The sequence below is a fragment of the Fukomys damarensis genome, unplaced genomic scaffold (assembly GCF_012274545.1).
Source record: "Fukomys damarensis isolate Sample0158 unplaced genomic scaffold, DMR_v1.0_HiC HiC_scaffold_16, whole genome shotgun sequence".
NCBI classification, from domain to species: Eukaryota; Metazoa; Chordata; class Mammalia; order Rodentia; family Bathyergidae; genus Fukomys; species Fukomys damarensis.
In genome coordinates this window covers 29467078-29480011 of record NW_022900928.1, presented here as the reverse complement: position 1 = coordinate 29480011, position 12934 = coordinate 29467078, and the positions used below count along the sequence as shown (strand labels likewise).

Genomic DNA, 12934 nt, shown 5'->3' with positions numbered 1-12934 from the left:
GGCTCTGGGCGCGCTAACGGCGGTCGGCTGAGGGATTTGGGGGCGCCGCGTACTGTAGTCGGCTCCAGCCTCGGACGGTGGCAAGCGGTGGGGACCGTGGAGCACGTGCACCAGCGGGGGCTCGAGGCAGAGGCGGCTTGAGGTGGGCTCTCACCCTAGTTGATTGCTATGTAGCCTCAGGCAGTTCGTTTTCTTCTCTGGGCTTTAGTTTTTTCTTAGCTGTCAAAGAGGTACTTGGACTGTGGTCGTGATCACCGAGGCCCTTCTTTCTCTTGGCCACCCCCTGCCCCAAGACAGTGCCTGTCACTGACTGTTTGGAGTCCGGCCGCCTTCTTTGACTCAAGTCAGGACACAACCATTCCGTCCTTCGGACTTGTCTTGGCTCAGTGTTCAAATTCAGGTTTTGACTGTTATTCATTATCTTCCTTGGTTATTGTGAGGACTGCAAGGGATGCACGTGAGAGCGTGGGAATTGGTATTTGAAACCTCTTCTTTGAAGTAGCCCACAAGCTAACTTGTATTTAGGGAGTAATGGAGTAAGGACTGTTTTGAAAGGCTCTCTTATTGGTTCACCCATTTAAAAGCAGTGCATACCTACTAAGTGTCTGTTGCTGATGTTAAGTGCTGGGAATTTAGAGGTGAATAAGACGGTGTCATTGCTTGTAGAAACACATAAAGCCATTAAAGGGGACAGGTATTTGTTACTTATTATTCAACTAGTACTTAAGACCTGCTATGTGCTAGGAATAGTTCTGAGCTCTGGTAATAAAATGAACAATCGAAAATCCCTACCCCAAAGGAGATTACATTCTAGCAGAGGTTAGGGGAATAGACAAAATATATACAGTAGTGTGTCATATAGCGATAAATAACGTAGAGAAAAATAAAGCAAAGGTCAAAGGGGAATGAGGGAGGCACAATTGCTCTTTTAAATAGGGTGACCGGAGAAGGCCTCACTGAGCAGAGAACTAAAGTGAGGTATCCAGCCAATCTATCTTGGAGAAGAGCATTTCAGGCTCTGGAAATAGTATAAAGGCAGGGAATGCTTGCTGATGGTACTAAAAAGGGTGTGTATGGAGGGACAGATTGCACAGGAAATCATAGTCTATGAAAAACACTCGCATTTATTCTGAGTGAAATTTATGGGCAGCAAGGGAGATTAGAGAAGATTTCTACTTTAACAGGATGACTGTGCTTTTTTATTAGTATTAAGTTTACTGGTACATTTTAGGTATATAGTAGTTATATTCATCATTAGGATCATGTACCTTTACATGATGTATCTTGGTTCTTATTTTTTCCCCATTCCCTTGCCCACCCTTCACGCCCTCCACCTTTCCCTATTTACAAAGATTTTGCTTCCATGTTTTCCCTTTTCTCATATTTTTTGTTTTCCCTGCTTTCTTTTCCCATAACCCTCCCACTTCCCCTACTACTGTAGACATTTTCTTCCTATTTCACATTATCTATTATACCTATTAGTCCTTATTTACATTTTCAGTATCTCACACCAGAGAAACTATTCAATATTTACACACTTGTGTCCTACTTATTTCACTTAAGAGTATGGCCTCAATGTGCATCCACTTAACTATAAATGTCTCTAGTTTCTTGTTCTTTATGGCTGAGTAGTACTCCATTTTGTGAAAAAAAACATCTTTATCCAGTCCCCAGTTGATGGGCAATTGGGCTGTTTCCAACTTTTAGCTATTACAAACTGTGCTGAATGAGTGCTTGTTAAATTGAAAGGAAGCAAAAGTGAGAAACCAGAAAGATCAAATATAGGCTTTTTCATTAATCCGGATTAGTAGAGGTGGAGGTGGCAAATTGTTGCATTAAAATAAGGTTTGAAGGTGAATCCAATAGGATTTGCTAATGGTTTGGATATCAGTCTTGAGAGAAAAGGAGTCAATGATGACTCCCAAGATGTTAAACCTGAGCACTTATTGAGATGGGAAAGACTAAGAAGAACAGTTTTGGTGGAGAGATGTTAAAATTTTGATTTGGGACGTGTGAAATTTTAGCGTACTGCTAGATGTTCAAGAATAGATGTCTATCTTGATAGCATTTACAGAAATGAGCTCAAAATGGCAAATATTTAGATAAATGACTTAAATATAAGAACTACAACTACTAAACTCTTAAAAAACATATATCATCATGAGATTTGGCTGATTCTTAGATGTGAAACTAAAAGCACATGCAATAAAATGCAAAATTGTTAAGTTGAACATCCAAAATTAAACTTTTGGGTATCAAAAAACATTACCAAAAAGTGGAGTGAAAAGGTATTTGAAAATAATGCAACTAATGGGGGCCCGTTTCTGTATCCAAAATATATAAAGAACTTTTACAGTTCAGCAAAAAGACAACTCAGAAAATGGATAAAGTATTCCAAAGAAGAGATACAAATGGCCAATAAGTATAAAAGTTCAACACACTCATTATTAGGGAAATTCAAATCAAAACCACAATAGTTAGCAGTTAAGCGTAACATTACCATATCATCCACCAGTTCCATTTCTAGGAATGTATCCAAAAGATTTGCAAACTGTTACTCAAATAAAAATAAATGTACACTACATGTTCTCAGCATCACAGCTCACAACAGTCAAAAGATAGAAACAATCCAAATGTCTGTCAGTACATGAATGGATAAACAATGTATGTGAACAAACAGTATTATTAGGAAATAAAAAGGAATCACATACTGAAACATGCTACAAAATGGATGAACTTCAAACATGCTAAACAAAAGAAGTCAGATACAAAAGATTATATTTTGTATGATTCCCCATTTACAGTATATGAAACATCCGGAATAGGTTAGTCCATAGAGACAGAAAGATTGGTGGTTGCCAGGACCTGGAGGAAAGGAGCAAGGAACAACTGATTAGTAGATCCAGGTCATTTCTATCCATAGGCAGTTGAACATTCTTTTTATTATACTCAGGGAGGTATGGTCTCTTGGGACTTACACCTCAGATTTGGAAGGAATTTTTAGATCTAGTTCAGTCCCCCTTGAAAGCTGGAATTTCCTCAATTGCAGTGGCTTTTAAACTTTTGGGGAGTCATTGTCCCCTTGGAGAATCTTAAGAGCCTTTACTAAACCATCCTTATTGAGATATAATTCACATGCCATATAATTCACCCATTTAAAGTGTACATTTCAGTGGTTTTTGATGTTACATTATTTCTTAAATTTTGATAATATATAACAAAATTAGTCATTTTAACCATTTACAATATTTATTTTTGTCATGCTAGAGATTAAACTCAGAGCCTTGAGCATGCTGGGCAGCACGCTCTGCCACGGAGCTACACCCCAGCCCCACTTTAACCATTTTTAAGTGCACAGTTCAGTGGCATTAGTTATATTAATAACATTGTGCACTTATCACCACTATTTTGAAATCTTTTTCACTATACCAAGCAAAAACTCTAATCATGAAGCAGTAATTTCCCATGTCCCTGTCCATAGTTTCTTGTAAACTTTCAGTCTGTTACTTAATTTGCCTGTTCTTAGGCATCTCACATAAATGGAATCACACAATATTTGGCTTTTATGTCTACCTTTTTTTGTTGTTGTTTTGAGACAGGATCTCACTATATAATTCAGCCTGGCCTTGAACTCACTATGTAGCACACACTGGCCTCAAACTGGTCAGTCCTCCTGCCTCAGTCTCCCAAGTGGTGGGATTACAGGCATTTACCACCACATCCAACTGGCTTATTTAATGTAATATCTTCAAGATAACTTTTTATTCAAACCTGATCTCATACTACATGCTTTTAAGTTCTATATTTGACAGTTTTCTTTTCACTGTACCCAGAGTTATTTATATAAAGTAGTCATTGCAGAGGTGTTTGCTGAATTAATAACAGTATTTTAAAAGTTATTAATTATGACTTTTCCTATAAATGGGTTATAGGAAAGGATGATAAAGGATAATATTGCCATTGTTGAAAAGTTAACTGCCACTGTGTTTTGTTTTGTTTTGTTTGAGACAGGGTCTCGCTTTGTAGTTCAGGCTGGCCTTGAACTCACTGTGTAGCCCAGGTTGGCCTCGAACTCACAGCGATCCTCCTGCCTCAGCATCCTGAATGCTGGGATTACTGGCATGCGCCACCAAGCCCAGCTACCATTGTTAACTAATAGTAAAGATAGGTATATTTAATGCTATTAAACAGTACATTTTCCATTCATCATTATTTCTGAATTCCATGCACACTTTTAGAAACAGCTGTTTAGAAGTAATTAAAAATGTAAGAGTATAATCACTAAAGGACACTGGAATTTATATACCATAATAGTTCTTACTGACTTAGAAGAAAGGTCATTAATGTGTTTTTTAATGAAATAATATAAATCAGAGTGGTGGATTACTTGAAATTAAAGTTAAAAATCCACTTCCAAACAAAACAAAAAAAACTGCCTGAATCTTGATTGCGCAGTGCTATTTGCCTAATGCAAAGATTTGGCAAGAAACCTGGAAGTAGCTCTCAGCTGCGCTCATCCGCAAACTAGGTGAAAGTACTGGTGGAGCTAAATGAACTGCTCACACAAGAGTGAGTTGGGCAGTTGAAGCTCTTTCTCCTCAGGCATTTAGCCTTAAGTCACCATAAGCTTGTGAAGTTTTCCAGGGATCTTTTTACAATTTAATCAAGGCTGATTAAGAGCTATTCTTTACTTTGTAAGAGGTAAAGTGGTGGTGATAGTTTTCTGGAGACATGGGATAGTCCCTATTTAGTCCACTGAGGCTGCTGTAACAAAATTTCTTAGACTGGGTAATTTATAAACAACAAAAATTCAAAACAAAATACCTTGGATTGGATAATTTATAAATAATAGTAATTTCTCACAGTTCTGTATGTTGGGAAGTCCAAGGTCAAGACCACAGCAGATTTGGTGTCTGATGTGGGCTTGGCTCTCGGCTTCCTAGATGGCTCCTTGTTGTGTCCTCACCTGGCAGAAAAAGACAAGCTCTCTTGGGCCTCTTTTGTTAAAAAAAAGTCGGGGGACCCATTCACAAAGCATTGCCTTTGTGACCTAATCATAGCCACCCTTCTAGTACTGTTGCACCAAGGATTAAGTTTTGCCGTGTGAATTTGGGGAGGAAAAGAGGATAGAGACATTCAGACCATAGCAGTCCCTAAGACCCTTTCAGGGAGTCTGCAGTATCAAACTGTCTGCATGATAACACTGATACTGTTTCACTTTTCCATATCCATCCTCTCAGGAGTGTTCAATGGAGTTTGGGGACAAGGTACACAACATGATGGCATCATTGCTTGTCTATATGTATGTTTTCTAGAATTTTAAAAATATGATTATACAAAACTAGGTTTTTGGTAGATGTTTTCTCAGAAATAAATGAAAGTGAGCCTGCCATTTCAAGGAAAACTGACATTCTAGCATTCAAGTGAAGAGTTAGAATTTTTGAAAATTTATGTGGGCCATAAACTTGACAGCTCTCAAGCACTCTTCTGATGAGATCATTGATGATATTGATACAATTCTTTTACTTTGTATAATAAAAATGTGTTATCCTTTATATGGTCTGTATAACTCTCTAAACTAGTATTTTCCAAATGACCAAATTGTGATTTTAGAGACATTCATAGATAAAAGACCTATTCAAGTTGTAAGATACAGATTTCAAGTGTTACATTCAAAAGCATATGAACTGAATTAGGACCATACTGAATCTGTAAATCATTTTGAGGAAAATTGATTTGTTTAGAATTCATTATCCCAACCCATGAACTTGTGTATCTCTTCACTTATGTCTCCTTTTAAAAAATGTATTAGGAAAAAAATGTATTAGAGGTCTTTAACTAGATTTAATCTTACATATTTGTTGTAAAAAGGCCTGGGTATAATTAATTGTGCCTTCTGTCATACCTGAACTGTCCTCATTGACTAGTATCTGAATTGCTTTTGGTATCAGAAACCTGTTTCAGCCTATTTTAGTGATAATATATACAGTACTTTTCTGTGTGCAAGGTCTCCAGAGATTAAGAATTACAAAACAAACAATGATAGCAAGATACGAAATTATTTTACAGTGAGAGTTTTTATATTTAGTACTTGCATTTTGAAACAGGAAATGTTCGTAATCAAGACACAACTGTGCAAAAAATTGTGGACAACTTAGGCATCATTACTGAGTTATACTTCTTGGTTGAATGAAGTGCTGCACAATTTAGTTGTGTGATTGTACTTTAGGTTTGAAAGCAGTATGTTGTGATTTTACATATTTAGAGTGGAGGGAATGAAGTGTCAGTGTGTGGGGGTGGTAGTGTTAAGATACAAGAAATGTTATTATGTAATTATAACATGAACATGTTTTCAAATTTGTGACACTTTTTATCCATGGAAGAATTTTTATTCTTAGAAACTTGGAATGTGGGAGAGATCTAGTTGTGGCCTTTAGGAAATTACTTATCATTCCTGTTCCTTGGTGTCACTTGCATATAAGAGGAATAATACTTTGGAAAGGACTTAGTATCTAGTTTATATTAAGTGCTTAGTAAGCATTATTATTGTTTTTCCTAAGTGAAATAAATACGTCACACATGTGTAAATACCGAATAGTTTCTCTGGTGTGAATAAACTATAATAGTACATAAAATCCTAATGAGAAAATATTTTTCTGCAAATCTTTAAGTACCGAGAGTGTATGGACTATCTTGTTCATATCTTCAACATTTTCTGTATATTAAATTGTGTAGACACAATCCGTACATTTCTGGAACTTGTAGTGTAGTTTGTGTGTATCATTGTAGATAATAAAGCATGTTCATAATAAGGCAAATGAGTACAGCCTTCATGCTTCTGCAAGAAATTCTAGTTATTTATAGAACTTCTACCTGCAAATTTTCAGCTATGTGTTGTTTCATTTGCTTAAGTAGAAATAGTTATGCTGTTGACCTTATGGTTTGTTCAACTTTTTACTTGTATTGCTTACGGTTGAGTCTTCTCTGGTACTAGGAGGTTCCAGGGCTTGGAAAACCAAGATTTAAATTTTTTTCTGCTGGTTTTGGATATGACTTTCAGCAAGTTACTTGTTATGTCTTTAATGAAGAGGTTATACTAAGTGATTTTTAAGGTCTGTCATTTTGCTATTAAGCAACTTCTTCAAATTGTGTTTGAGGAGAGAGGAGCAGGAATCCATATATATTTGCCTTAAAACCAAATGCTAAAATTTAAATGTTAAGTTCATATTTCATAATTTATTTTTGGTTTGCTTGTAGATGCCAGAAGTGGGTGGAGAATTGTAGAAGAGCAGACTTAGAAGATAAAACACCTGATCAACTAAATAAACATTATCGGTTGTGTGCCAAACACTTCGAGACCTCTATGATCTGTAGAACTGTAAGTAATAGAAGAGTTTGTTACTTTGGTTGGGAATATAATGTAAATATTTATTAATTGGAAGTTGTTTCCATGTCTCACCACTGTAAGATGAAAAGAAATCATCTAAATAGTATTTATTTTGTTCCTAAAATGCTGAATTTTTTCTTTTACTTCCCCCTATTTCTGATGCTTCATTCCTGCTCACCAGTGATAACTACATTTAAGTTTCTAGAAAATTCTATATGAATATAACAGTATATGTTTAAGATAATATTGGTGTTTTTATTTGGAGCATTTTCTCTAGAGTTTTTTTATGAGTGATATCTTTTTTCATCTAGGAATGAAGCCTTTTGTTTTCATGTTTTTCAATGTACTCTTACAGCCAACATTTAATTTTTATGTGCTACATGCAACAACAAACCAGTACAGGTAATGTGAAAAAAATTTCCATCAGTAATTTACAGTTTCATGATCAGACTTTTCCCTTTCTGGGCCCCAGTTTCTAATGAGCAAATTAGATCAGATAATTTCTGAGATTTTGAGATTTTTAACCATCTAAGATTCTATTATTGCTGTGATTCATGAAAGGCACAAATAGGGCAGATTTGGTTGAAATGAAGCAAATGTGAAACATTTTAATAACTAGTAAGGAACCAAGTTTTGTTAAATATAGTGTTCTTATTTAGATACAACTAATCTATCATCTCAGATATTGAAGTAGACAAATTTGATATGAAGGTACACTATCTATTGTTATGCAGCAATTTATTTTGATATTTTTTTCAGATACATTTTGCAGAGGCATCAGAAAACTAAAGAATGATTGGGTTATTTTATTTCTCAAAATTAATTGAAGCAGATACTTGTGAAGTCATTGGGAGGTGAGCCAATTCCGGTTCAACAATTTAATTACAAATATTTGAGGGATATTTTTTTGCCTTGCTTTGTTAAAGAGTAGTAATGATCAACCAAAATAAATTTCATATGTTTAAAAGGCAAATCACTTTTATGTTCTTGACCTTAAGTAAAAATATCCCAAATTATTATTCTAAATAATAAGCCATATGCATTTTTCATTTTTATCTCAGTAATAAATACAGTGTTTTAATTGGATACTTCCACCCAAATTAATGTGAAAAATTTGAAATCTAGTTTACTCTTGTATTCTTGTTTAAACAGAGGATAGAAAGAAAAGATGAGTTAGTTATTTTTTAAATTTTCAAATGATTCTTAAATCTTGAATAAATCAACACATATGAAAAGTATGTGAAGATTAAATATCAAAAAAGATAAGGTGTTAAAAACTGAATTATCTGATATCTAGATGCAGTATTTAATAAAGTTTTTGGCTTCCTTAGTTTGGCATTTAAGATTTCAGTAAACATTCATGACTAGTTCAACCAAAGCCTAATATTTTGTGATCTTCGATGCTAGAATGAGTACTGTTTGCTCAAACCTTATATCAGCAGTTAAAGATTAAATCTTGATGCTGAGTTAAAATTATTCTTATGAAAATTGGATATACACTTTTTGGTGCATATGCTTAAAATTATTTATAAAATATCATGTGTTTTTATTTATATTCTATTTTTTATCTTTGCTTAATTTTCCATAAAACAGCAAATTAGGATATTTTTTAAGTTCCTTAGAATGGTTTATCTCTCTCCTTGCTTAATAATTGCTAAGATGTGAAGAGTTGACTATGTGTTTGTGTATGTTTGTTTATTTTTGACACTTTGGCTCAGTGGGAGATGGGAAGCTTAGAATATCATAGAAAGTGCTTCCTTTAGTAATTGTGTCTCTAACCAACCTCTGATTAAAGGTAGTAGTAGACCCAGAATCACTAGCCCAGCACTAGAAGCTGAGTGTCATTGAGAAAGATTTTAGCTAGGGATGGTGGTGCATGCCTGTAATCCCAGCACTCTGGGAGGCTGAGACAAGAGGATGACAAGTTTAGGTGGAGTCTGGGCCACTTAATGACTTAGTGACAGCCTGTCTCAAAATTGTAAAAAATTTTAAAGTAGAGGAGTGGAGTTAGGGCTGTGCTCAGTGTAAAGGCCTTGCCTTAGATTTAATCCCTAGTATCTCAAAAAAAAAAAAAGAAAGAAAGAAAGAAAGAAAGAAATCAGAATTCCTTCTTTGTGTTTTCTATGATGCGTGGAATTGAACTAGAAAATGCTAAGTCTGAATAGACCTTCTTCCCTAGTTAACAACTCTTTGGATAAAACTCAAGTGTTCTTTGTAGTTATGTTTTTCCCTTCATATTTTCCCAGCCTCCCCTTCCTGGGTGAAAAAAGTAAGAGGAGATGCTATTTTTGTTTGGCATATTCTTTGGGCGTGCTTTAATAGCTTTGAAATGATCACTGCTCCTAAAATAACATCTTTTAAATGAAGTGTGTTTTGCTTTTTTATTGCAACTTCAAGAAGAAATGAGTCACTGTTTCTGTGGACTAGCTGGGGGGATATAATACCAGTTAATCATCTGTTATTCTCTTAAAACTTCTTCTGACACTCTCTGGGCTGGTTGTGAAAGATTGTTAGCATCTACTAGATATTGATCCAGTTTCTGGTTATGTTGGATTAGGTAAACAGGAAATAGGGTAGAAATGATCATCTTTCAATGATAAGATCATTAAAACTAAAGGGAATTTAGAAATACCTGGTTTAGTGTTTCTGAATGTAGGTATATCACTTGTGGTAAGAAATGATTTCAAGTGGCATATGAATCGATTTTATCTTAGCAATTTTGTATTACGTGTTAAAAATATAGCTATCCCATCAGAGATACTATTCGTATAGTTTTTTGGCATAAGACAATGATAACTAAAACAAATAGGTTGTATTAAATTACATAAGCCGGTATAACTGAAAGGGCAAGCATTATGATCATTAGTATGTAAATAATTTCATATTGGGAAATGTTGATTTAGTCAATATTTCATTTAGAAGAGGAAACTGGAGTCCAAAAAGAAAAACTAATTTACCTCGTGTCTATTAGTGAGTCATTGGTAGAGTTTGGACTAGTTCTTAGGTTTCTTTTGTCCAGTGCAATATTATTACTGCTGTGCCTTGATGTTTCTCAGTAACAAAAGTGGAGTGAACAGCAGGTAAGAAGGCCAGCATTGTTAATAGAACCCACAAGAGGGTAGGTTATTTGGGAGAGCTGTGGATCCTAAAGATTTGAGCTCAGCTGGGTGTGGTAGCACACACAATAATAATCCCAGCATTTGGGAGCCAGAAGCAAGAGGATCGCCATGAGTTCAAGGCCAGCCTGAACTATAGCGAGACCTTGTCTCAAAAAAAGAAAAAATAGAGAGCTTGTGGAAGGACAGATTAAGTTCCTGGGAGGCTGAATTAGAAATACATATGCAAAATTCAAAATATCTACCATCAGTTCATTTCCTATTAAAACTGCCATAAAGGCAAATGCAAAACAGTAGACTGACCTAAATTGAAGTCTGTGTAATTTAGAGCTACAGTTGAAAATGGACTGAAAAAATGATCAGTGTAGATTAGTTTTTCTGAAAGACCATCTCTGAATTAACACATTTTTCTTTTTCAGAGTCCTTATAGGACCGTTCTTCGAGATAATGCAATACCAACAATATTTGATCTTACCAGTCATTTGAACAATCCACATAGTAGACACAGAAAACGAATAAAAGAATTGGTATGTTTGTTCTTTTAAATTTCCCACTTCTTTATAATACTGTGAAATCCAGTATAGGTACATTTATGTTAAAAATTGATCCAAGTCTCTATTTCAAAGGTAGCATAATGGGAAGTAAATGCTGTGATTCTAAGTAGCTTGGGTATAAAATGGCTAGTCTGTTTTATTATTATTATTGAGGTTTTAAAGTCCTCCTCAAATTTAGCCAGTTAATATTCTTGTTTGGGCCAAAGCATGCTGTTGATTACAGGCTACTCACTCATTCCCTTCTTGGGACTGGATGGTAGTAGGTAGGGGAAGGGCTACCTTTACTTTGCTGGGCAGGAAAATGGAGCTGATGCATGGTTCCAGAATTCACAAAGAGATAAAAAGGGAAGTGTAGAAGTTGATATTATTGACAAACTTTAGAAAAAGGCTTAAAACCTTTGAATATGGCATAACTTACATATGTTTTTATATACCTTTGATACTGTTCAGTTCTGATGATGAAAACCTACCTATTTTTGGTTAACCTTAGGTGGAAACAAAATTAAATTACTCAGCATAACTTCTGTTCTCCTTACCACTGGCAACACCCTTATATTGTTTTAGTACTTTTTCTTCTTCATCCACTATTACAATTCACATTCTTTCTCTACCTATTGATAAACACAATAGTATATTTGGTATATATCAAATCAGTTTATCTGTTTTGTACTTTTTTAAAGATAACATTTATTAAGTTGCATTTTCTTCTGTTTACTTTTAATACTTAAATTTTGATTCATTTGGACTTTGGTATATGGTATCCAACAAGAATTTAACTTTGTTTATCTTTGTATAGAAAACTAGTTTTTCCAACATGGTTGGGTTAGTCAGCATCCCATGACTGTAACACATACTTGAGATAAATAAACTTAAAAAGAGAAAAGGTTTATTTCGCCTTGTGGTTTCAGAGGTTTCAGTCCATGGTCATATGTCTCTGCCTTTGATCCAGTATTGAAGCAGTACATCATAGTGCGGAGCACATAATTGAATAAAGCTGCTCACCTGTGACAGCTTTTTTGGGAAGCAAAAAGAGAGCAGCACAGGGTGGGGTTGAGGTTCCAGTATCCACCTCAAAAGCATGCCCTCAGTGACTTAATGATCCAAACCATAATAGTTAATTAGTTCATCCTCTTTTCCACTGGTATAAAATGCTACTTCTTTCATATACTGAGTTTAATGCAAGGCTGTTTCTGGGTCTATTCCATGGGATTATTCATCTGTTTACATCTGTACCACTCTTTACTGCCATGGCTTTGTAACTTGGCCTTCTTTTCTTTTCTTTTTTGTTCTGTTTTTTTTGAGACAAGGTTTTGCTTTGTAGTTCAGACTAGCCCTGAACTCACTATGTAGCCCAAGCTAGCCTCGAACTTTCGATGATCCTCCTGCCTCTGCCTCCCAAGTGCTAGTTTAACCTTACTTTTAAATAGTGATTGTTTAACTTTTCTTTTTCAAACCTTTCTTGGCTGTTTTTAAACCTTTATTCCTCCATGTTAATTGGAGAATACTTTTGTCAAGATCTTCTAGAATAGACATCTTTATTATATTAAGTAGTCTTACCCATTAATTTTTAAACTCAATAAAATAGCAGTGAAATAACTAATCATTCATAAAACTAAATACTGGTTCTTTGTAGAGAATGCTCTTAGGAACAAAAACCTTGGATTTTTGGTTTTGTTTGTTGTTGTTGTTGTAAATCATGTTAGTGGTAGTGCTGCTCCTGGGGATTGAAACCAGGGCTTTGCACATGCTAAGCTGAGCTACATACCAAGCACTTTGTTAAAGGATCAGGGTTAATTGAAACTCTTACAGGTGAATGTGTACTTTCTTCCTTAGATAACTTTGTAAATACATTATGGTTCTTTTTTTTTTTTTTTTTT

General features: G+C 35.0%; 1 protein-coding gene across 1 annotated transcript in view; it reads left to right on the top strand.

Annotated features, from left to right (window-relative positions):
• Window positions 1-17: 17 nt before the first annotated feature.
• Thap12 (THAP domain containing 12) overlaps window positions 18-12934 on the top strand; it is a gene marked incomplete at its 5' end in the record, with an annotated part of 21087 nt that continues 8170 nt past the window's right edge. The window contains 3 exon segments of the mRNA XM_033763933.1: window positions 18-142; window positions 7258-7378; window positions 10923-11030. Coding sequence (XP_033619824.1) covers window positions 18-142; window positions 7258-7378; window positions 10923-11030 — 354 coding nt within the window.